The sequence below is a fragment of the Myiozetetes cayanensis genome, unplaced genomic scaffold (assembly GCF_022539395.1).
Source record: "Myiozetetes cayanensis isolate MyiCay16 unplaced genomic scaffold, myiCay2020 scf29, whole genome shotgun sequence".
Lineage (NCBI taxonomy): Eukaryota > Metazoa > Chordata > Aves > Passeriformes > Tyrannidae > Myiozetetes > Myiozetetes cayanensis.
In genome coordinates, this window is record NW_026087510.1 from 5,495,860 (window position 1) to 5,519,907 (window position 24,048).

At 50.7% G+C, this 24,048-nt stretch overlaps 4 protein-coding genes across 7 annotated transcripts in view; 3 read left to right on the forward strand and 1 right to left on the reverse strand.

The window, feature by feature from the left end:
• Positions 1-1,205: 1,205 nt before the first annotated feature.
• DLAT (dihydrolipoamide S-acetyltransferase) lies at positions 1,206-9,625 on the forward strand. Of its 2 annotated transcripts, none has more exons than XM_050323011.1 (14): positions 1,206-1,433; positions 2,217-2,318; positions 2,464-2,588; positions 2,709-2,865; positions 3,834-3,960; positions 4,290-4,489; positions 4,822-4,978; positions 5,153-5,220; positions 5,724-5,816; positions 5,899-6,006; positions 6,489-6,598; positions 6,824-6,986; positions 7,252-7,388; positions 8,195-9,625. In XM_050323011.1, exons 1-14 carry the CDS (start codon positions 1,221-1,223, stop codon positions 8,322-8,324), a joined length of 1,890 nt encoding a protein of 629 aa, XP_050178968.1. In that variant the 5' UTR covers positions 1,206-1,220; the 3' UTR covers positions 8,325-9,625. The 2 variants fall into 2 exon arrangements, with proteins under 2 accessions (XP_050178968.1, XP_050178969.1); XM_050323012.1 differs by having other exon boundaries at positions 4,290-4,486.
• A 1,383-nt stretch (positions 9,626-11,008) lies between these two features.
• On the forward strand, positions 11,009-15,290 carry NKAPD1 (NKAP domain containing 1). 2 transcript variants are annotated; one of them, XM_050323019.1, is made up of 5 exons: positions 11,009-11,155; positions 12,555-12,655; positions 12,855-13,010; positions 13,509-13,562; positions 13,933-15,290. In XM_050323019.1, exons 1-5 carry the CDS (start codon positions 11,087-11,089, stop codon positions 14,453-14,455), a joined length of 903 nt encoding a protein of 300 aa, XP_050178976.1. In that variant the 5' UTR covers positions 11,009-11,086; the 3' UTR covers positions 14,456-15,290. The 2 variants fall into 2 exon arrangements, with proteins under 2 accessions (XP_050178976.1, XP_050178977.1); XM_050323020.1 differs by having other exon boundaries at positions 12,858-13,010.
• A 535-nt stretch (positions 15,291-15,825) lies between these two features.
• BCO2 (beta-carotene oxygenase 2) overlaps positions 15,826-24,048 on the forward strand; it is a 33,594-nt gene continuing 25,371 nt past the window's right edge. Inside the window, exons 1-4 of one of the 2 annotated variants that reach the window (XM_050323017.1) lie at positions 15,848-15,928; positions 16,034-16,132; positions 17,454-17,598; positions 18,621-19,334. In XM_050323017.1, coding sequence (XP_050178974.1) covers positions 15,895-15,928; positions 16,034-16,132; positions 17,454-17,598; positions 18,621-18,786 — 444 coding nt within the window. In that variant the 5' untranslated portion in view covers positions 15,848-15,894 and the 3' untranslated portion in view covers positions 18,787-19,334. Of the gene's footprint in view, positions 15,929-16,033; positions 16,133-17,453; positions 17,599-18,620; positions 19,335-24,048 lie in introns of those variants that run through there. The other variant, XM_050323015.1, reaches the window with a different exon arrangement.
• On the reverse strand, positions 20,523-23,089 carry IL18 (interleukin 18). Its single transcript, XM_050323146.1, is given in 5 exon segments — positions 20,523-20,771; positions 20,883-21,028; positions 21,744-21,881; positions 22,130-22,138; positions 22,747-23,089. Coding segments are annotated over 5 exon segments (609 nt in total). The 5' UTR covers positions 22,814-23,089.

The following is a 24,048-nucleotide window of genomic DNA, read 5'->3' on the forward strand; positions in this document are numbered from 1 at the left end:
TGGGGTTGGAAGGGACCTCTGGAGTTCATGCAGTCCAAGGCAGGGGCAGCTGGAGCAGGTGACACAGGAACACATCCCCAGTGGGTTTGGGATGTCTCCAGGGAGGGAGACTCCACGCTCTCCCTGGGCAGCTGTTCCAGGCTCTGCCACCCTCCGTGGGAAGAAGTTCTTCCTCGTATTGAGGTGGAATCTGTTGAGTTTATGGCAATTGCTGCTGCTCCTCTCCCTGGCACCCCTGAAAAGGGCACTGCAGTCCCATTCTATCCTGTCTTATCCCATCCCATTCTGTCCATCCCCATCCCACCCTCTCCTGTTCCATTCTATCCCGTTCCATCCTGCCTGTCCCCGCATTGGGCAGTGTTGATGCAACCCAGCCCTGCTCCCTCGCATTCTGCCCATTCCCATCCTATATTGTCCATTCCCATCCCCTCCTGTCCCATTCTGCCCATTCCCATCCTATACTGCCCATTCCCATCCCCTCCTGTCCCATTCTATCCATTCCATCCTATACTGTCTGTTCCCATCCTCTCCCATCCCATTCTGCCTATTCCTGTCCCATTCTATCCATTCCCACCCTATACTGCCCATTCCCGTCCCATTCTGTCCATTCCCACCCCATTATGTCCATTCCCACCCCATTCTATCCATTCCCACCCTATTCTGTCCATTCCCACCCCATTCTGTCCATTCCCACCCTATTCTGTCCATTCCCACCCTATTCTGTCCATTCCCGTCCCATTCTGTCCATTCCCACCGCATTCTGTCCATTCCCGTCCCACTCCGCCATGCCCTCCAGTCACATCACATCACATCGGGGCGGTCCCATCCTGGTCCATCCCCTCTCGGGGCGGTCCCATCCCGATCCATCCCCTCTCGGGGCGGTTCCCATCCCCCCTCGGGGCGGTCCCATCCTGGTCCATCCCCTCTCGGGGCGGTCCCTGTGCCGCTCCATCCCCTCTCAGGGCGGTTCCATCCCCCCTCGGGGCGGTCCCATCCCGGTCCATCCCCTCTCGTGTCCGTGTGTCCCGCCCCGCTCCATCCCCTCCGCGCTCGGTGTGTCCCGCCCCGCCGCCGCCGCTTTACGGCCGTCAGTGTCGCGCGGCGCCGCCCGCCCGGAGGTCACCGAGCGGCCCCAGCCCCGCTCAGCCCAGCCCGGCTCGCCCAGCCCGGCTCGCCCAGCCCGGCTCGCCCAGCCCGGCTCACCCGGGCCCAGCCGCAGCATGTGGCGGGTGTTGGCGCGACGCGTGTGCCGGGGCGCGGCCGGGGCGCTGGTTCGGCCCCGCCGGGCTCTCGGTGGCGGTGGCGGCGGGGCCGGCGCTGTCCCGGCCCGGCGCGGCCCGGCCTGGGGCGGCCCCGCGCTCCGCCCGCTCCTGCCGCCCGCGGGCACCCGGCTCGTCCCGGCCCGCCGCTGCAGCCTCCCGGCGCACCAGAAGGTGAGACCGCGGCCCCCGCGTGTCCCCGAGTCCCCCGAAGGACGGGGTCGTGTCCCCCTCCCCGCTGCTCCTTCGCTTTCTCCAGCCGGGTTTTCCATCCCCTGCCTGCGCAGCCCCCACGCGGGCAGAGTCGTGGGGTCATGGAGGCTGGAAGAGAGCTGTAGGATCGTCAAGCCCAGCCATCAGCCCAGCACTCTGTAACTCCCAGGCCACATCGCCCAGTGGCGGATCCGCTCGTCCCCTTGAGCACCCCCAGGATTGGTGACTCCATCATTCCCTGGGCAGCCTTATTCCAGTGCCTGGCCACCCCAAACGGTGAAGGATCTGCGGGTCTGTCCCCACTGCCGTGGGTCTGCCCACCCTGCCTCGAGCCCCTGTGCCACCATCAGCTCCACCGCCTCTGTCCTTTATCCCTGCCCCTCTCCTGGCAGACCCTGACCGAGACGTGGCCCCTTATAACCCTGGATAGAATCGCAGAAGCTTAAGGGGTTGGAAAGGATTTTAAAGATCATGTCATTCCACCTCCCCTGCCCTGGGCAGGGATACCTTCCACTATGCCAGGTTGCTCCAGCCTGGCCTTGGACACTTGCAGGGATGGGGCAGCCACAGCCCGTTCCAGTGTCTCACCTCAGCACCCAGGATGGCTTTGCCCTGAGGTCTTTACCACTTTACCCACTGGGGATTTGCAGCGGGTTTGTGCCTCCCCGTGCCAGGCTGTGCTGAGGGTCCCTCCCTGGGCCGTGTGTGGTCCCTGCCGTGGTGACACTGCCCTGTCCCCCACAGGTGGCCCTGCCAGCGCTGTCCCCCACGATGCAGATGGGCACCATCGCGCGCTGGGAGAAGAAGGAGGGCGACAAGATCAGCGAAGGGGATCTCATAGCAGAGGTATCCTGGGCTGCCTCCTCCTGAGCTGCACGTGTGTCCTGGGTGCTGTCCCAGAGCTGTGTGTGGTGTGTGACCCTGTGGCAGGCTGGGAGGCTCCAAACTCACCAGTTCTGTTGCCATCACCATATTCTGTTCTCTCTCGAAGGTGGAGACAGACAAAGCAACAGTTGGCTTTGAGAGCCTGGAGGAATGCTACTTGGCCAAGATCCTGGTGCCAGAAGGAACAAGGGATGTTCCTATTGGGGCCATAATATGTATCACAGTAGAAAAGTATGTATTTTGGTGACCCTTGAGTTGAACTCTCTCTCTTGGGGCTTCTGGGGTGCCTTGGCTGAAAGGCTTGGGGACCATCAGCTGACCAGGTTTGGGGGGCTCTGTGTTTTCTTCTAGGCCTGAATATGTTGATGCCTTTAAAAACTACACCCTGGATGCTGCAGCAGCTGCTCCCCCTGCAGCCTCAGTGCCTCCCCCTCCAGCTGCAGCTCCCTCCCCACCACCTCAGCCTTCTCCTCAGGCTCCTGGCAGCTCTTACCCTCCTCACATGCAGGTAAGAGAGCACTGCTTCTGGCTTAAGGCTCGTTGCACTCTTTTTCTGTCACTGGCATCACTGCCCATGGGGCATTTTGTCCTATAACCTACCTGGAGTGGGAATTTGTTAACTGTAATTGCAGGAGCGTGTGTGCCACTTCCATAGTTACGTGCTTGAAGCAGGTGTTGGGGGAGATCCCAGGAAGCTTTTTTTCAGGGATTTGTTTTAGCATCCCAGCTACAAGTGAAGGAAAGACTTGTCTCTCCAGGGTTGTTGCCTTGAAAAACCTGCTATGGTTGCATTATTGGGACAGTTCTGGTATAAAAAGCCCTCGTGGGCCCTCTGATGAACCCAGCAGATGGGTTTATGGGTGACTAATAATGAGTTGTGTTTTACCTTGCTTAGATATTGGACTGCACATCCCTTGTTGTCTTTGAGCACTTTGTGGCAGGGGGTTGCTGTGACATCCCTTTGAAAAAGAAACTTTGAAATACCAAACCTCATCCCACAGATAAAACGTCTGGGAACTGATTGTGGGAACTGAGACGTTCCTCAAAGTCAGCAGTTGAAGAATTAAGGAATGGCTTCTTAATCTGTGTTTCAGCTACTAAACTTCCCTCTGCTTGCCTCACCTGCCCAGTTTTGCTCCCCCTGTGTTTGTCACAGCCAAAGTGACTTGCTTCAGCCTTCCTTTTAGCCCTGCAGGGAGCAGCTGCCAGATTGTCCCGGTGGGATGGTGGTAGTGGTTATTTTGATGTGGAGGTTTCTTGCTCTCTGCTCTTGCTTTCTTGCTCAGGCCTTGCTGAGAGAAGCCAAAGCAGCACTGTGGGACAGCACTGTGCTTTGCTGTCACGGAGCCAGATCTAGGAGAGCATTAAAGGCTGGCTGCTTCTTTAGGTTGGCATCATTTATCAGGGGTTGCAACTGTGCTCCTGATCTTTCAGGAGTGCCAGGACCTGATTCTCTTGTGTTCTCTGCCTTCCCAGATCACTCTCCCTGCTCTGTCGCCCACCATGACAATGGGCACAGTGCAGAGGTGGGAGAAGAAGGTTGGGGAGAAGCTGAACGAGGGAGACTTACTGGCCGAAATTGAGACAGATAAAGCCACAATAGGTGAGTCCAAAGCCAAGAAGGGATCCCTTAAAAGGATCCACAGTTCTCTGGCTGCTCAGGGGTTGATGCTGTGGGACAGCTAAAGCAGGTTTTGTTAACTTCTCATTGCACTGGAGAACTAAACATTGGAGCTCCTAAAAACATTTGTATTTCCTCCTCAATCCTTCATGGCAACGTGGGGAGGTTTCCCTACTTGTTGCACTGAAAAGGATTCCCCTACCCCTAAATACAGGACAGGGCTTTAGCTACCAGAGCCTCCAGGAGCAGCATTTGGAGGAACTCCCCAGCTGCATCAGGCACCAAAGCAGGGTTGTTTCTGTCCCTCACAGGCTTTGAAGTGCAGGAGGAAGGCTACTTGGCAAAGATCCTGGTGCCTGAAGGAACAAGAGATGTGCCATTGGGAACTGCTCTCTGCATCATTGTGGAGAAAGAGGCTGATATTCCAGCCTTTGCTGACTACCAGGCTGCTGCAGTGACTGACATGAAGGCAGCAGCTCCTCCTCCTCCTCCTCCTCCTCCTCCACCACCAGTAAGGACCATTCTGGGCACGTGAGACAAGTCATGGGGACCACTCAGAAGCCTGATCTGAACTGTTGTGCTGGTTTGACAGTGTGAAGCCCTGGCTTCAGCAGCAATGCTTCTGATCTGTGAATGCAAGGCTGGTCCGTGTGTTGGGGAGGAGTGATCACTAGTTTGCCCTCCAAAAACTGGAGCAGGTTTCATTCATTGGGATCTCTTCTCCAGCCTGTCGCTTGCCCCAGTTTTCATGCCTCTACTCCTTGAGAATGGGGAGCATAAGTTTTTAGCTGGGCCAGTTCTCGTACTGTACCTTCCACTGATAGCTTTGATCCTTCTGTTAAGGTGATGGCAACTCCTGCTGCTGCTCCTCCTCCTCCCCAGCCTGCTGCTGTTCCCACTCCAGCAGCTCCCACACCTCCCCGCACAGGAAGGATCCTGGTTAGTCCCCTGGCCAAGAAACTGGCAGCAGAAAAAGGGATTGACCTTGCCCAAGTGAAAGGTGGGTTTCCTTTCCACTTCCTTGCCCTCACTGTCAGTGTCTGTCCCTGCAGATCCATGATTTCCCTGTTCCTGGAGTTGTGTTAAATGATTTCTCTCTGTTGAATTCGAGTGGTGCCTTTAGAAGGTTGCAAAGAATTGAAATCCTCTCGCATTTCTCTTCTGACTCTCTCAGGTACTGGACCAGATGGCAGAATCACCAAGAAAGATGTGGAGTCATTTGTGCCAACAAAGGCTGCTCCAGTGAGTAGGCTGGCAATGTGTAAGGGTGGGTGTTAGAGGAGGGGAAATGCATGGGACTGGCACTGCTGCACTGTGTTGGGCTGTGAGGTTGCAAAGCATCACCTGTCACATACTTAGAAGAAGCTTTGTTCCTTCATTTGTCCCTCTGATATTCCACTGAGGAAAAAACCCACAGTGTGCTCCCAGCCCTTCATTTGGGTGCTAATTAGAAAGCCAGACTTAGGAACCACCAGCCTGCTGCTGTTGTTGCCCCAAACGTGTCCTGATGCCATGGCTTGTCTCTTCTGTGAGCTGGTGGAGGTGTTGCTGTGTATGCTGCTGGCAGGGCAGTGAAAATTAAATACTGCATTTAATAATCAAACATTGGAAGGAGCCCTGGGGGTACTGGAGAGGTGAGGCTGAGTAGAAACAGCTGCAGCTGAGCCCCAACACTTGTCCCCCCCACACTGTTCCAGCTGATATTTGGGTGGTTCTGAGGGTGATGCTGCTGTTGTTCTCTGCAGGCTGCAGCTCCAGGGGCAGTTCCTGCAGCTGCTGCAGTGGCAGCAGCACCCGAGGGGACCTTCACAGACATCCCCATCAGCAACATTCGGAGGGTAAGGACTCGTCGTTCCTCCCCCAGACCGTTATGTTTTTGCAGTGGTGAATTTTCCAGCCTGGTTGATGTTCCTCCCTCAGGTCATTGCTCAGAGGCTGATGCAATCCAAACAAACAATACCTCACTACTACCTTTCCATCGACATCAACATGGGGAAAGTGCTGGTGCTAAGGAAAGAACTCAATCAGGTAAAGCATTTGCCCACCCTGGGTTTTGGTGGTGTGGCATCTTGGCTTGGGGAAAATAGACTTTTCAGTGCCTTTTGTACCTGTTGTGGATCAGTTCTGGGCTGAAACCTTTCAGCCAGGTACTGCCTGCTGCTTTCTGACTTCCCTAAGAGAGCTGCTCTGTGCTCTGCTTGCTGGGGATCCATTATTCCAGGTGGAAAGCAGGGCAAAAAAGGGTTTTTTAACTGTAAGAAGGGTAGAAAATGTAAGCAAAATAATAATTCCACACTAGAAGTTTGGGGAGAGACAGACATTAAAAACTACTGTACCTTCTTAAATTATGAAGGAGATGCATTCACCTCCTAAATTATCTTTGAATATTAATGCTTGCAAGTAGTGTGTTTGTCTTCTGACATTTTCTCTGAACAAGGGTGTGACTGCCCACGTTGATGGGGGGTGATGTGCAGGACACAGACTGACACCTGGAATCTCTTTATTTGCAGGAGGATAACGTAAAGCTTTCTGTCAACGATTTCCTAATTAAAGCTTCTGCTTTGGCATGCTTGAAGGTGCCTGAGGCAAATTCTTCGTGGATGGACACAGTTATTAGGCAGTAAGTTTATGGTGCTGTCAAAGCCAGAGACTTTCTTTGTTCAGTGGAGAGTTCACGGCAAAACAGAACCGCTGGGATTTGAGGGAGAGCAAAAAAAGGTTGAGGGTTTCTCTTTAAAGTGCTAAGATGAAATAACTGTGGCCAAATTCATGTTAATTTAGGGCTGTCTGAACAGTGCTGAGTTCTTCCTGCTGGAAGAAGGTGGCACGTGTCTGTGTGTTGCAGGAACCACGTGGTGGACGTGAGCGTGGCCGTCAGCACCCCGGCGGGGCTCATCACCCCCATCGTGTTCAACGCCCACATCAAGGGCCTGGATGCCATCAGCAAGGATGTGGCTTCCTTGGCAGCCAAAGCCAGGGAAGGGAAACTTCAGCCTCACGAATTCCAGGTGAGAAACTGGAGCCTGTTCAGTGCCCAGCCACCCTCTGGCTTTTCCTAATATCCAACCGCCTTTTCCTGATACCCATCCTAAACCTGCCCTGGCACAGCTGCAGCCATTCCCTGAGTCCTGCCCCTGGTCACACAGAGCAGGGCTCAGTGCCTGCTCCTCTGCTTCCCCCAGTGAGGAAGCTGCAGACCCCTCAGTCTCATGTTTCCATGAAAACACCATTTGTAGTTTGACTGTGGATGGTTTTTTTTTTTTTTTCTTGTAGGGTGGTACTTTCACAATTTCCAATTTAGGAATGTATGGGATTAAGAACTTCTCTGCCATAATCAATCCACCTCAAGCCTGCATCCTCGCAGTGGGCTCCTCAGAGCAAAGGCTGGTGCCAGCTGATAATGAGAAAGGGTAAGTTCTCACCTCATTCTGAAGCCAGACTCTGAAATAATGGCTGGTTTTCTAACACTTCCATTAGGTAATCATTTAAAACCCCCCTAAAATTTATTGTTGGCATGGTGCTTTCAGTACCTTCTGAAGTACAGTGAGATCTTGTAGGAAAAGGGCCACACAGGTGTTAAAGAGAATTGCAGTGACTGAGGAGGGATTTGCCACACATTTATTCTTGAAACCTCTTTGCAAGTGGAGGAAAGGCCATTTCTTTCTTTGAGGGGCAGGAGGTGAGGAAGTGAGTCTGGGGTCCACAACAGTTCAGGCACCTGTTCCTCTCCAACAAGCTGCTTAAATTTGCATTTAGGAAAACCTAAGGGATTGGTTATAATCCAAGTGACCTGTATATAACATCCCCCTGCTTGGAGCTTGCACTAGCACAGACCCAGGAGAATGTTTGGGTTTACTGAAAATGTTAACAGTCCTGGGTGTCTCTCCCTGATCATGAGGAAACTCATGAGGGTAAGGGGGCTCTTTCTCAGTGACTGTATGGGGCTGTTCTTGTGCTGCAGAGAAAGATGAGCTGCCTGTCCTCAGGGGAACACACAAAGGTGTATCTCAGTGTCTTAGTCCCTTAGTTTTCCTTAGAAAAGGAATGAACATGATCTGCTCTCCGGGAGTCCACAGGGAGAAACATCTGTCACCAAGCACCACCTGCTATTCCTGGCCCTCCAAGAAAAGCTTTGCCGTGCTCTGTGAGTGGCACTGACTTGCAGGGGAGCGTGTTAACCTTTTCTTTCTCTTGTTTTATTGTCTCTCCCTTCCAGCTTTGACGTGGCCAGCGTGATGTCTGTTACCCTGAGCTGTGACCATCGTGTTGTGGATGGAGCAGTGGGAGCACAGTGGCTTGCAGAGTTCAAGGGTTTCCTTGAGAAGCCAGTAACCATGCTGCTATAATTTACCCATGCAAGCAGAATTTTCCTGGGTCACACTGTTGTGTTTTAAAACAAGCTATTTAGACTGTAGTGTTCCGACTTTAAGAGAGTTCCTTTTTTTATTTAAAATATGTATTATATTATCTGGTAATGTTATTACCAGTCTGTACAGGGAAAAAAAAAAAAAGTTTGCAAAAGTGCTTTTCAGAGCAATATTACAGCTACACTGTATTTTTATACAGTTAGTTAACTTGCAAACTCTTCCAAAAACAGAGTTAAGCATCCCAGATTTAAAGCTGACCCTGGCAGAATGCCCACTGCCAGCTGCTCCTCGAAAGAGGGGTGCAAATGTCATGTTCTCAGAATTACAAACATCTCTTCACAGGAGTGCAGATGAGATTGGTCACTGAAGCGAGTCAGCAGAAGGGGGATTCCCGTGTTATCCTGTCCCTGGGGTGGGTGAGGTGGCAAACGCCCTGAGGGACTGAAGTGCCTGGGGATAGTTTCTCAAAGGCCAAGTGCCAGTGTTCCAACTCTTTCCTGGAATTTGGCCCTGGTCTGGATCCTCTCAGCTACGTGATCCCTGTTGAGCACTTTAAGGGGAGAGAGCACTGCTGTGTGTGGGGTCCCAGCTCTCAGGGGCCGCAGGGGACGTGCTGTCTGCTCGTGGACTTCCACTCACGTGCTTTTCTGTGGAAGCTCTTCAGTTGCCGTTCCTCTTCCTAAGTTAACACCGCACTCTGATGCCATGGAAGTAACTGTTTTGCAGAATGTTCAGGAGAATCCGGGTGTTGGAAGCCAATGTAGACAAATCACACATGCTGATAATCCCGCCAGTGGATATGAAATCATGTGAGGACTCGAATGTTTGGAATTTTTTATTTCAGGCATTCTAACATAGGAAGCTCTGACTTAAAGTCACTGGAATTGGAGACCTTCCCTGACTTGTCTATGTTGTGCCAGCCTCAGCAAGCTGCAGAATGTGCTCTCCATGTATATATTGTACGTAAGGTGCTTCACTAGTTCTTTGGACCTGTGTCCAGTTACCCCACTCGTTGCATCCTGCAAGGGGGTGCAGTGCTGAACATTCTTAGATTCCACTTTCCACATGGAAATGTTCATGTGAAAAGGGCAACTGTGCAGTAATGACAAAGTGACCAGGAGAATTAAGTAGGGAGGGGGGAGGAGTTTTAACAGAAAGAGTTTGAGCTGATCCGTTATTCTGTATATTGCATTAAGTACTGTCTCCTGTAAAGTTCTACAGAATTCACTAAAGATATTGAAAGAAAATACTGTGGAAATTAAATATTTTTGTGGGAACTACTTAAGTGTCTGGTTGCTGTGATACCTGGTTTTCATGCCTTGCTTAAGCAAAAAAAAAAAAAAAAAAAAAGTGCATATTTTGGATTTTAATGATCTAAAATACCCTGATTCCAGACTCGCTCTAGTGAACCCATGTTCCATTAAATGTTTGGAATTGACAACTACTAAACCCTGTTCCAGTGCTTTTCTCTTCAGTCGTGTGTGGCTTTACTGTACTGCTCTGCAGCCTTTCAGTCTGGCAGTGAAACTCACCCTATTAACCCCAGATTTCATCACCCACGTTCCAAAATTCCTGCTTTCTTGCTGTCTGCAGCAGTAACCTGGAACCTCCCTGTCTGCCCTGCTCCCCTGGGCAGCCTGCAGGACCGTGTGTGACACACCTGTGCGGGCTGTCCCAGCATTGAGGACTCGTGAGAGCTGCTCTAACCAAGTGAATCCAGTCCGTTTATTGAACAAAAAGTTTATTTGCTGCTCCTCGAGGCAACGTGAGTGATGTAGTAAAGCATCTACAGATTTTTAACTGTAGATACACAAGTACTGTAACTGTAAATATTCAAGTACTCCTTGAGTATTTGCAGTCTTTAATTTGGGGGTGCTGGCATTCCTCCATCCTTCCTTTGCTACTTGCATCCTCTAAAGGTATTTGAGATATTCACCCCTAAAGATCAAAAAGTTAATAACCTTCCCCCCAAAAACAACTCATCTAAAAGTAAGGATTCTCACTCTAGGCTTTTGTTCTCTAATCTGTGACCAGGAACGGGGCAGGATGCAGGGGTTAAGGATTTGGCTTGGCAATGTGGTGCAGAGATAACCACCCTTTTTGCTTTGTTAAATACTGCTGTAGTTGTTTCTTCATCCACCCGTTCTGGCAAACCTAGCTGTAATCTGCTGTGTTTTCCACGACCCTCAATGGTGATGTCGTCTCCTAAACCAAAAAAAAAAATGAAATACCTGATGAACTGACAGGGAATCAGCAGTGAGCGTTTCCAGGGCTGGGATGCTGGGCAGGGAACACAAGGTCGCTCTTTCTGCCGCCTTACCTTTTGACATTCTCAGGCCACACTCGGCAGCAGAGCTGACCTGGGGCAGCTCGATGCTCGGCTCAGCTTTGAGGGGCTCCTTGCTCGCATCCCTCAGGGTGCCCGGGCACGTTTGGAGTCCCCATCCCTGGCGGTGTCCAGGGCAGGACCGGCCGTGCCCCTCAGCGCTCTGGGCTGGGCGGACAAGGCGTGCGCGGGGCACAGGGCGGGCTCCGTGATCTCGGAGGTCTTTTCCAACCTCAGTGACCGTGATTAATGTGAGCTTTGGGGGGTTTTTTTCCCCCTGAGAAGAGCAGGACGCGCGGATCCCGGCGGGCCGGCCTGGCCGCGCCCGTCGCCCCGGGAGACGCCGCCGGAAGGGGCCGCCCCGCCGGTTTCCGCCCCGGCCCCGCCATCGCGGCCGGCCCGGCGCGGCCCCAGCATGTCCCGGGTGCCCGTGGGGAAGGTGCTGCTGCGGAACGTCATCCGGCACACCGGGGCACACAACAAGGTGCGGGCAGGGCAGGGCTGGCGGGCGGCCGGGGGTACGGGGCGGGTGCGGGGCATCCCGGGGGTGGGGGCATCCCGGGGGTGCGGGGACATCTCGGGGTGTGGGACATCCCGGGGTGCGGGGACGTGTTGGGGGTGTAGGGGCGTGTTGGGGGTGCGGGGATCTCACGGTGCTGCGGGTATGTGGGAGGTGCGGGGGCACGCCGGGAGTGGGGGTACAGCCCGGCCATGCGGGGACATCCCGGGATGCGGGGACGTGCTGGGGGGTGCGGGGACATCCCGGGATGCGGGGACATCCCAGTGATGCCACCCGCTGGTGCGGGACGATCGCGGTGTCCAGGGGCATCCCGGGGGTGTCACCCCGTGGTGCGGGACGATCGCGGTGTGCAGGGACATCCCGGGGGTGTCACCCCGTGGTGCGGGGACATCCCCGGGTGCGGGGACCTCCCGCCGGTGCCACCCGGTGCCGACCCGGCGAGGGGAGCGCGGGAGTGTTTGGCAAGAGATAAAAAGGGGTTTGTTGAATCCGGCCCCCGTCGTCAGCTCCTTATTCTCGCTTTCGGTTTAATCCTGTTTGTCTCACTTTAACCCCGTTTTTTGTTTTCCTGAGTGTCAGTTTAACCCTGTTTTTTCTTAAATTCGCACCCCACCGGAAGGAACTTGTATATATTTACTTGTAATCTTGTTTATTTATTTACGTACTTATGCTGTTTATAAACTTGCCCAATGAGAAGCACATTCTCTCAGGACTCCTGTGAAAATTATGGTTTGCCTTTTAAAAAGTAGGAAATCTTTAACTGTTTGGGTTTTTTCCCTTGTTGTACTGTGTGTGTGTACTTTTATTCACATCAGAGAATTTAAACTTTCTGTTAGTGTGCACAGGCAGGATTTTAGTGCGAGATGAAGCAACTCCCTTAACTTTAGCGAAGTATTTAATTAATCCCTGTCATAATTCAGCAGGTCCAACTTGTTTATTCCATATATTTATGAAGTCACTCATGTACAGTCAGTGTCTATAACCATAAATTTGTGCCAAGCCACACAGTATCAGATGCTGGGGTATTGTTGGCTTGGTCCCTCCAGATGCTATTTATTCACTGGAGTCTGTAACAGTCCATATGTTTGGGATGGCAGTGAATGACAGGGCAGCTGAGGTGGTAAAATCAGTCAAACCCACCATTTTTTATCCTTCTCCTTAAGTGCTTTGATAGGGAACTACCATCAAGAGGTTCTCCTTTTGGTACCACTAAATATGTATATAAATAATGTGTTTGAGGGTGGTAGGAAAGGTTGCTGTGGGTTTTTCTCAGCAGGAGTGTTGAGGTTGGAGCTGATGTCACGCGCTACATGACTGTGAAGTCTCCCTGATGTTAAACTTGTTTCCCTTCTGTGACTTTCAGCTTCAGGAAGAGACAGAAATGTGGAAAATAAGGGAGTGGGAGAAGCAGACAGAAGAGACTTACTGGAAAAGGCAAAGCAGAATGCTGTCAGACACCTCCAGGTGAGACACCACAGGCAGATTTCTTCTCTCCTTAAGGAGTCCCTGGGAAGAGGTCAGGCCTGTGCTTTGGTCTGACCATTTATGCCTTCATCTAGATGTGTAACCTTGGAGGTTATTAATGACTGAGCTGGGTTCTGGGGGGCCCTGGGGGTGGTTTCTCCCTCAGGGCTGGGCTGAAGGACATGCTCTCTCTCCCCAGCAGCCGCATGCGCAGCGATGGCTTCGATGAGGAGGGACACAGGGCTGAGTGGAAAACCAGGAACCCGCAGCTCCTTGACCTGGTGGAAGATGATCTCCTCAGGGCCCGATCGTGGAATAAAAAGCTCTACGAATGTGAAGCCAACATGCCAGACAGGTATGTGGGGACACTCATGTTCTGTGATTATAACTGTAATTAAAATACCTTTTTGGGGTACTGTATCAAAAAACTCTACATTTCTCTGTTCCATGTGCGTTTGAGTTCACCTTGAGAATGAATAAGTGACATGCACGAACTTCTGCAGTGTCACAGAACACCTAATTTGAGTTTCTAAGCCACACTAAGCAGCAAGAGCTCAGCCCTAAGCTTAATATTTATTATTTTGCCCAAGGAGCTTAAAAGAATCTCAAGAAACCCAAACTCTAGTGCTCTCCAGGGTTGTTTCAAAGAAATTTGAGTTGTAGTTTTCTCTAACTACAAATGGAAAAGAGACCGAGAACTTAAGGTGCATTTAACTAGCACCAACCCAATCAGCCATATTTCCTTCCTCCTTGTCTGAACTCATGTCTTTTCTGTGGCTCTGGCTTTTCAGAATTCTATTTCTGTCCTCAAACACCTTACCTGTTTCTGACAGATGGTTCTGCTTTGTTACAGGTGGGGGCACAGTGGGTATAAAGAGCTGTACCCTGAGGAATTCGATACAGACAGGTAAGGCAAGCAGCTCTACTGATGGATCCAGAATCCTCCTTCTGTCAAATCAGGCAGGGAATTTTACAACCTGAGTTTCAAATTTGGGATACAGATCAGCCTGGAATGTAAAAGCCTTACTGTTACATGAAAAAAAATCAGTTCATGTGGTGTGAGTCTTAGGAGGGGATAGAAATTTTTTTTAATAATTAGACATTGAGCTTTAGCTGGAGTTACCGAAATCTGTGGATCTGGAAGGTAAATAAATCCTTGCAGTGTCCTGGAGAGTGGAGACTTGACTGAAAAATAAGATCTTAGGCAGAATTTTATTATTTTTAACCTGCACCCAGCAGGATCATCAACGGTGAGCACCCTCCTGTTCTCTTTGCAGTGACCAGCAAGAAGGAGATGAGCAAAACGCTGTCAATGGGAAGAAGAAATCCCACCTGGGGAAGCAGACTGCCCGTGAGTCCCACAAGAGGAAAAAAACAAAGAAATCCCACAAGAAGAAGCAGAAAAAGCGCTCCCACAAAAAAAGGAAGAAAAAGAAAAAGGAGCAGGGGAAAACTTCCACAGATTCCTCCCGGGAGAGCGAGTGCTCGGCAGAGGAGACTCCAGGCACCCGGAGGGGAAAACACAAGCGCAAGAAAAAGACCAGGAAAGTGCCTGCCAAGGAACCTACCTCTTCTTCTGGGCAGGACAGTGACTTTTCCCATGCAAGCAGCTCATGCACCAGCAGCTCTGAGGACAGTGAGTCTGAGGGGAGGAAAGAGAAACGGCCCCCAAGGAAGAGGAAGAAAGGTCCCAGCTCTGCGTCGGAGAGGCAGAGTGAAGTGCCAGAGAAGAGGAGCAAGAGGAAGAACTGGAAGGTGGCGGGTGATGAGAAGTCTGAGGACAGCTCAGATGAGGACTGACGGGCCTGGGCTGCAGCTCAAACTGTGAGGGGGAGGACAGGGCCGGGTATTTATTGTTCAGCACTGCCCTATGGTACAACTTGTCCCAGCACTGTGGTTTATGCCCATCCTGCCAGCCCGCAGGCAGGAGCTGAGCCCTGGCAGCCTGCAGGAGGGGCTCCCTTGCTTTCCAGGGACTTGGCATTCCGAAATCCAGGAGAGCAGTTACCTGTCTGACAAGCAGGCTTGTCCTGCCAACTTCAGATTCTTTCTCTGTGACCAGGTTGACCTCCGATGCCCAAAAACATTACATGCTGTCTGCAGGGGGGAGGCAGGCACGTTTGCACCCTTTTTGGTGTTTTTTTTTTTTTTAAATTAAGTTTTAACAGGTTGCTTTTCTGGATTACCTAAATAATGGCACGGAGAGAGGTCAGACAACAAGTCTGACAGCAGAGGAGATGCCACCGGATTTAACCCCACAGTAGCTTTGTCTTCCCATCCTGCACCAAAAGCAGACCTGTGGGGGCATGCACAGGGTTAGCTGGACACAGCAGGGAGCTGAGGGAATACTCTCATTCCAGCTGAAGGTGCAGTGACTAATTCCATAAAGATGAAGAAAAGACACCAGTGCATTTGCTTGGTTTAGACTCCTCTCCCAAGCCTGCTGTGGGCTGGCCATCATGTCTACCTTCCTTCACTCTCTCTGGGGATGCTGAAACCATTTGTGCTGAAAGAGAGGCCTTGGTGGGTGTCGTGCTGTGTCTCTGGTGTGCCCAGTGTGTTACTGGAGAAACTGGTACTGGGCCTTTCTCCCTGCAGCGAACAGCCAAGCCTTTTAATAAAACAAACCAACCCAGATGTGCCTGATGCTTCTGTCATTGCTTTGGAGCAAAGCCCGGGCACAGAGCAGAGGCCTGAGAAGTCTGGGTGGTGCTGGTGTTCTCCCTGGGCCGTGTGTTTGTGCCTGGCCACACCTGGAGGTGACACGAGGGAAGGAGCCAGCGGGGATGAGCACACTGTGTGGTGTGATGGTTGTTTTGGTGAGCAGCCACAGCCTGAACAAAGCACAGACGCCGCTGCTCAGCCCTGCGGTAACAATGCAGCTGCTCTAGCACACGCAGACGTCCACAGAGGTGTTCATTTATAAACTTCCCTTGCACAGAGGCGAGAATGCGGGCGGGGAGCGCCTGGCTGCGGCGGCGTGCGGTGCAAAACAGGGTCAATCACACGGGATGGCAGACTGCGCTGGGAGGGACCCGGGATAGGTCGGTTCCCTCCGTGTCCCCGGTTCCCGTCGGCAATCGCAGTATTCCCCGGTTTTCCCAGTGTCCCCGGTGTTCCCAGTGTTCCCGGTGTTCCCAGTGTCCCCGGTTTCCCAGTGTTCCCGGTACCCCCGGCCCCGCGGAAGGGGAAGCGCCGCCGCCGTTTCCGCGTCCGGGCGCGGTGCCCTTGGAGCGGACATGGCGCTGCTGCGGCCCCGCGGGGCCGCCATGGGTGAGTGACCCTCGGGGCGGGCGAGGGACACCCCCGGGGGGGTGCGGGATCCCCCCACACCCCGGTGACCACCTCGCTCCCCTCCTTTCCCCGTTGTCCCCGCAGCTCTGGCCCTGCTCCGCCGCCCCGCCGTGCTCGCCGCCGCCCGCAGCGCCCCGGCCCGGGACAGCCACGGCCACGGCCCGGCCCCGCAGGGACAACACGGTAAGTGCGTGTCTGGGGGGTGTTCTGGGGTGGGCTGAGCAGGGGTGGGGTTCCCCGGAGCCCCCCTCGCAGCGCTGGGCTCGGCAGTGCGGGCTGGGGGGCCGTGGTGGCACCCCCGGCACAGCCCTGGGCCAGACCGGCCACGGGGATGTTCAAACCCTGCGGCGTCAGCTCGGCTGTCAAAGCCAAGAGAAGGGGGAAGGGGTGGGGGGTGACAATCGTTATTTACAGTGTTTGCCTCCCTGCCGAAGCCCTTCCCGGGGAAGCGTCCGGACATCGCTCGCTGGTGGGAAGTAGAGAATAAACCTGCCGGGTTTTTTTTCCTCTTTGCTTGTGCGCCCGCAGGCTTTGGCTTTTGCTTTAGTGAAGGGCCTCGTCTCGACCTACGGGTTGTTTTCTGCCTTGTTGTGTCTCCCCGGTCCGGCTGGGAGCGGCTCGGTGGGCACCTGGTGTGGCAGCACAGGGTGGCAGTGGGTGTGCGGGGTTTTCCCAGCGTCAGGGAAGCCGCTTTGCTCAGGTGGTACCTCCCCTATCCCTGGGAGTGCTCAGGGCCAGGCTGGATGGAGCTCCGAGCATCCTGGTCCAGTGGAAGGTGTCCCTGCCCAGGGCAAGGGGGTTTGGGACTAAATGGTCCTTAAGGTCCATTCCAACCTCAGCCTTCTGTGATTCTATTAAAAAGGGTTATAAGGGACCAGGTCTTGCGCTGGGTCTGCCAAGGGACCAGGAGAGGTGCAGGGATAAAGGACAGAGGTGATGGAGGTTGTTGTGGCACAGTGGTGCCAAGGGCACAAGAATGAGATGAGCTTTAAGGTCCCTTCCAGCCCAAACCAGTCTGTGATTCCATAATATTTTTGGCCAGGTAAGAGATTTTAAGTGGCAGCTGTGAGGAACTAGGGGCAGAAAGGATTTACTCGTGGTACAGTGGTTTCTCTCGGTCTCTTCCTGGGTGATGCAGGGTTACAGGTGTTACCAGCAAAGCCACTGCAGGAGAAAATAATCCTATGGGCCCCCTGAGCTGAGGGGAAAGCTGTGAAGTGCTGGGTGTTGTTAAGGCAGGAAGGTAACTGTGCAGAGGTGTTATTTGTCACAAATAATTGTGCTATTGTGGTGGCTCTGGTTGTCTGTAATGTGTTACCATCACCTTCAGCAGCACTATTTGCACTTAATAGCATCTTGATTTGCACTCTGTGTCTGGGTGTGGTTTAAGACAAGGTCTGTGCAATGTCACACTGCAGGGATGTGAAACTGGGATTTGGGATGTCAGTGCCCAGTGTGGGAGTGGCCGGGAGTCCTTCAACAGGAGAGCTGTTTCTCCTTGCAGGCGGTTCCAAGGCTGCATCCCTGCACTGGACAGGGGAGCGAGCTGTCAGCGTGTTCCTGCTGGGGCTCCTCCCTGCAGCCTACCTGTGCCCAGGACCTGCTGTGGACTATTCCCTGGCCGCTGCCCTCACCCTCCACGGCCACTGGTAAGCACAGAGCCCCTCAGGATCAAAGTCAGGGTGGCTTCAAGCCTTCTGGCTTAAACCTGTACGTGGCAGCAAGCCCGCGGACTTATTTCCTGATAGCACCTGGGAAGGGGCCTTCCTTTGTCACACAGTTCTCTCAGAAGACAGGATATATGTTACTGTCAAGGAATCCATAGAAATTCTTCAGTGTTCTACAGTCTCTTACCTCAGCAGCACTCCCTTGCCACTGCATGTGTAGGATCTTGGGGTGTTTTTCTCTCGTAGTAGAATCAGTGTTGTACAAACAGAGGGAACAGAAACAGGGCAGAGCTATATCAACCAAGCTCTGGGCTGGCTTTGCAATCTCAGGGGTTGCCAGAGAGCCTTCACGTCCCTGAGGTGAGACTGGTTTGGAGCTCCCTGCCACGAGGATAAAGCATTTTTGTGGTGAAGATTTTTGTGGTACTTTGTGGTGCCAGGTTTTCTTAAACCTCAGTTTTCCCCCCCTCGAAATTCGTGCCAGGGGTTCTTGCACTTCCCTCACTCTGGAGCTTAACAGCATCCTGTGTCTTCTGTTGCTGGATAGTTTAAATCCAGATAAGGGGGCACTTTCAGTCTAACAGATATAGAAGAAAAACCACCCAAAGTATGGTAATTGTTTTGGTTGCCACTCATCTAAATATTCAGGAGCCTTCTGTGCCTCTGTGGCAACAGCTGGTCCCAGATCCACACCTTCCTCTTCCTGGGGAGCCAGATGAGCTGCTCTCTCTTGGAAGCAGATTCTAAGGGTTCTGTTGTCTGAGGAGCTGTGCCCAGCACCTTGTTTCCTCAGTGCCATTAACAAAGCTTGGAGCCAGTGTGTGTGTTTCCCAACAGAACATGTGCAGTTTTGGTTTTTAAACAGACACGTCTTTTCGTTGATGTCAGCGGGTAAAACAGATAAATGTTTGAGGCCTCTTGGAATGCTGGCATAACCTGGGTGGATTTGGTGGATTTCAGCGGGTGGTCTTGCCTGATTCCAGCTTTTTTCTCTTGTCCTGTAGGGGTCTTGGCCAGGTAATCACTGATTATGTCCACGGAGACACAGCCATTAAAGTGGCCAACACGGGGCTGTACGTGCTGTCGGCCGCCACCTTCGCCGGCCTCTGCTACTTTAACTACCACGACGTGGGGATCTGCAAGGCTGTGGCCATGCTCTGGAGCCTCTGAGGTGCCACCAGAGCCCCTGACACACACGATTGTTGTTCTCTGCTGCCTCTGCTTCATCGTATTTTTACCACCATTTAACGAGCGAAAAGCCAAGGGTCCGTAGTGAGAACGTCCTGCAGGGAGCTCAGAGTCCTTTAGAATGAAACACCCACCAGCAGGGAAGATGTTGGAGAAGAAAGAGTAGATTTAAGCTGGATAATGTCCATCAGAGCGAGGTGGTTTAAGCCGTGCTGTAAATTGGGATGAATTAATTGCATCCGTGAGGTGGTTTAAGCCGCGCTGTAAGTTGGGATGAATTAATTACATCAGCGGCAGACTTGCATGGCTGAAGGCAACTCTCCTTGTCGTGAGAGCTCTAGTGGGTGTTCCTTATCTGTTGTTTGGTTTCCTGTTTTGTAAAACTTGTGGAAAATTGAACTGCTTCTTCTGACATCACAACAACTGACCTGTGTGTCAGGCAGACCCTGTAACTCTTTGGACCCTGAGAGCTGGTGTAGAAAAGGGAATTACTTTTTTTCTTAATCCATGCAATAAAGACTTTACAGAAATCTTGTGTTCTGAACTGTTTCTTACTAATTCATGCTGTCCCTCTGCCCTGCTTCATTTGGCTGTTATAACACAAAATCTTCAATTCTTAGAAGTGACTTAGACTTAACACAAGAGTGATTAATGTCCCTTAGAAAAGAGAGCAATTGGCCTAGAAGAAAAATACTTTTGCCTGTTGATTTTAGGAGCATCTGACCTTCGGGGCTCCCCTGGAGTGTGAATGTTTATCTGCAGCATTTCTGGGGGTTTGTTTTCTGAATGCACTGGTCTTTATTGTCCTGTGTGACTGAAAAGGCAACAAGCACAGCCCTCCTGTCGTAGCTCGCCACGAGGGTGATGCAACATTCTTCTCTGTGTCTTGAGGGTTTTAGGGCATTTTAGGGGGGAACTGAGATTCTGGGTTTGGACTTCTTGTTTTATCTTTTCGGACCTCCATTGTACCAAGGAGTGAACAGCTATTTCCACATTCTGCTGGTACATTTGTGGTACTGTTAATGGTAAGAGGAAGAGAATTCTGTGTTGCCATCAGGCTGATTATGCAATAATGTCCAAGTTCTGTTTGAATTCTACAAGGCTTTTTGATTTTTTTTAATCTGGACCTTTAATTTTATTTGTTTATTTAGTTGCTTATTCGTGCAGTCATGGGCAAAAGCAGGTAACGGGCCACGTTTTGTCAGTCTTGTGGTCAGAACAAAGCTGGTTGCTTTGCCTGCTGTGGTCTGGTTTCAATACCAGCATAACAATCATTATGTTGTCACTGTGAGGAAGGTACAGGTCTGAGTCATGGGAAAGTCCCACCGAACCATCGGAGTTTAGATCGTAGAAAGTGTTTGATATTTTCCACTGTGAGCCCAAACACAGGCTATATCTGCATCTGTGAGACACCTCACTCAGTTAGCTCAACAGGCATTCAACATTTTAGGGATCAAATTCTGCATGTACACACTGACATTCACATTGTTGCTTCCTCATTGTGTCATTTTCTTCCCTTCTACCTGGCGAGAAAACACTCTCCTGCTTCTTTTTGTCAAAAACGTGCATTTATTTTTAAAACAATTTTTAAAATGTTTATTTCTTTTATAAGGCTTATGGTAGTTAAAACAGAAATCTGGCTTGGTTCTGGATAAAGAAAGACTGAAGTTTCTTTTATAAAAACCCAAAATATATTTTAAAACCGTTGAAGCCTGTCATTACAGGTTGTGACTTTAATTTTCACTGAATTTAGATAAACTTATCTTTGTGGTTTCGTCCACTTCATCTTTTGTTGACAGTTTCTTCAGGATTAATTTCTTTAAGTAGCCTTCTTCCTTGAAGGCCAAGAACATTCCTTCTTCCAGTGAGTATTCGAACGTAAACGCTCCGGAGCAACAAGATGCAAATGTCCTTTTGAAAAAGATGATGTTACTTTCACCAGGAATTTCTTTGGGAACTTTTCCTTCCTGAGGAAGCAAAAGGGAAGGTGTCAGTCCCAGCACAGGCCCCGAACAGCTCTCGCAGGTTTGGGTTGTTGTTTTGCCCCTCAGAGCGGGGTGTGGGAAGCGGACGCTCACCTTGAACCGAACGATCATTTCCCCACGTTCCTTCTCACAGCACATGTAGAAGCTTTTGTCCTCTATTTGCACACTGAAGGCAACAGGCATCCCTGCTGCAGGGGTGGTGGTTTTGTAGCAGTGGATGGTGAAGTGCATCCCTTGGCCTGGGTGAAAATGGTTTGTTGTTAATAGTCTGCTCAGGAGAGAGCTGCAACAACCTCGTGATGTCACACGTTCCACTGGCAACTGCTGGCTGCCTTCCCTGGATAATTTTCCTGACACAAGAGCCAGGGCTTAAATTTTTTTGGCTGCTGGCTGCACCTTTTTGACTTTCTGCAGTCATGCAGTAATGAGGTGAAGTTGCCACTCAGTGTGGGTAGGATGTCAGGCCCTTCTATGCGTGCTTCAAGTGAGACTTGGGTTTGTAAACCTGTAAATCAGATTATATCTGTATACAGGTGATCCATAAATGAATATGTGCAACAAATACAGTTCTGAATAAATTGCTGAAACATCCCCAAAAAATCCAAACCAAAACTGTAAGTATATTGTTAACTTCTAGTGCTAATACATTGTTTAAATTTTAAAACTACTTTCTGTATAAAAAATAATAATTTTGTGATCAGAGCTAACCAAAACTCTTAACAGCCCTTTTTCTGCTTGTGACTCCCTGCAGGCTCCTGGTCTAATCCAGAAACCTCACCCTTCCCCAGTGCACAAGACCCAAAATTTCAGCTCTCTTAGCTCATCTTCATTCTCACAAACGAAGTTTAAGTCCTTGCCTCAGCCTCATCTTTTAGAGTCAGTGATGGAAGGAACAAAACCACCTGGAGAGTAAAGGAGCAGTGCAGAGGTCACAGTTTAGGTGTGAAAAGGTACCCAATTGCATCTCCTGGTCTGTCACATCCTCAAAGGCTGCCAGGTTGAGGTCTGGGCGAACCACCAGCAACTCGCTGTTCACGTTCCGAAGGACTCTGAGCAGGGTCTTTTCCTTGCAAAGGGCATCACATTCCAGCTCTGTGGAGACCATAAGGAAGATTTCTTAATATTTCAGCTGCAGTGCCCTCAGCTCTGACCAGCTCAGAGGAGGAATTAAAGCAACATGAGCTCCCAGAAGGAGCAGGGGAGCTGTAGCTCTCTTTTTCTTGCAGTAGCCAAGTTTGAAACTTGTCCTCTAACAGAGCATCAGTGGATTAGTAAAGCAGGAGCAAGTTAGTTCATGTGAAACCGGTGGTGCAGTTATAAATGATGAGCTCTCAGCTTACCATCGTCATCTTGGTTCCAAGTGAGCAATGAGGGGGAAAAAAAAAAAAAAAGAGAAAGGAAAAACAAGATTAATCTCCGCCCCCACAAAAGAAACCACCTTCCACCCTGGCAAGGCTGGGAGCCAGGCAAACACCTACATGTTGCACTCCCCAGGCTGACCTGACATCACTCCAGAGAGTGTTTTATTTGTGAGCCAGACAAACGCATCGCGATGATGAAAACATCAGTCATTTGAGAACTGCAGTTACCACCAAACCAGAGGTATGCAAAGTGTTTTAGGGTTATTTAAGGGTGAACAGGTCTGGTTAAGCCTGTAACCGAGCAATAATTGCATGGGAATTTTTGTTTTAATCAGAACCTTCTTTCTGAGTGAGCAAAAGGACAAGAATTTAATTGCTTCTAAAGAACAAACTGTTTTCTAACTAACTTTATAAGATTGGAACTTGCTCCCTTACTCCAAGCCCACCCCACAGTATTCCAAAGTTCTGAGTGTCCTTTGTAACACTTAAAACTGAAGTTTATGGGAAAATTAGCTGAAATCAGACAAACAAATGACTTGCATTAAATCAGTATTCAAATAGGAAAGGTTATTAAATGCTTTCCAGATAATAATTACCGTCAAAATAGAGGCAGAAGTTTTTTCCAAGTTTTACTGCACACACCAGGATCTCATCAGCACTCATCTTCACCCTGCCAGAGGTGCAGGGAGAGGGTTCAGATTTAAGCACAATGCTTCTTTATAAACCTAAATCCACACAGACTTCCCCTATGAAAGACCAAACTTCCAAAATACCCAAACCTTAGTTCCCCCTCTGACCGCCCCTAGAAAGACCTGTATCTTTGGCACCTGGGGTTGGAATTGTGGAGGCTCTTAGGGAAGCTTGGATGGAATTTATTTTGCAGTAACATTGATTTCCTTATGGTGTTTTATCTCAACTTGAATTCTGATCTTGATTTCACAGCTATTCTCTTTCAAGAGTGACACAGAGAAGAGGGAAGAAGAAAGGATATTTCCCTTAGGAATAACAGCAATCATTTTATTAAAAAAAAAATAAAAAATCCAACAAACCCTGAACTAATCATTGAAGACCAGTCAACTTCTGCACCTGAGAGGTTCCAACCCCTCTTCTAAATACTTCAGGAGTCATTAAAACTGATCCCTGGTTCAAGCCATTTGTCAGCCAAAGGGTTGGCAATTCACAGCCCCTTGCCCTGGGCTCCCACCCCACAGCTCAACCTCCCCTTCAGTGTGCACCTCAGCCTGCTGCTTGCAACCCTCCCTGCACCAGATGCTTTCCTCAACATCGCCTTTAGCTCTATTCATATCCCCTGCACTAAATAAACGCTTTAAAGCCAGGTGAACAGTAGGAGGATCACGGCTCTTGCACTGGCATTTCCTTGTGCAATCAGAATGTCCGGCATCCTTCCAACGCTTTTTCATCACTCCAGAAGGATTCACTACACAAGGCAGCTGAGCAGTATCAAGCTGCACACACCCATCAGCCACAGGGATTGGGGTGGGGAATTTCCTTGTCCCTTCAGTAAAGGACTTTATGTATTTGAGAGTGATTTTTTTTCTCATCCTACTTTTTTATAAGAAACCCCAGTGGTCCATAGTTCTGTAGTCTGTGCAGAGGAGACACCCAGGCTCACTGCATCTTTGTTGGCAAACATGCACCCCTGAGCCTTAGAAGTGAGACACCCCAGCACCAAACCCTGCGAGCCTCACCCGCAGCAAATTAAGCAGCAAGCTCTGTTATTCTGCAGCAGAGGGGAAAGCATAGGCAGGACTTAGTGACAGAGGATTTAAGGCCCTTGGTTTAATGGGTAAAACACCTAAAGTGACTGTGCTGCTTCCCTTGATCGCTGAATCATAGGATCACAGAATCGCTGAGGTTGGAAAGGACCTCCAGCATCA

Coding starts and splice junctions, on each gene's coding strand:
- DLAT (XM_050323011.1), top strand. CDS start 1,221: ATGTGGCGGGTGTTGGCGCGACGCGTGTGCCGGGGCGCGGCCGGGGCG. Junction 5,221..5,723: donor TGCCAACAAAGGCTGCTCCA/GTGAGTAGGCTG, acceptor TGTTCTCTGCAG/GCTGCAGCTCCAGGGGCAGT. Junction 7,389..8,194: donor CCAGCTGATAATGAGAAAGG/GTAAGTTCTCAC, acceptor TCTCCCTTCCAG/CTTTGACGTGGCCAGCGTGA.
- NKAPD1 (XM_050323019.1), top strand. CDS start 11,087: ATGTCCCGGGTGCCCGTGGGGAAGGTGCTGCTGCGGAACGTCATCCGG. Junction 11,156..12,554: donor ACACCGGGGCACACAACAAG/GTGCGGGCAGGG, acceptor TGTGACTTTCAG/CTTCAGGAAGAGACAGAAAT. Junction 13,563..13,932: donor GAGGAATTCGATACAGACAG/GTAAGGCAAGCA, acceptor TTCTCTTTGCAG/TGACCAGCAAGAAGGAGATG.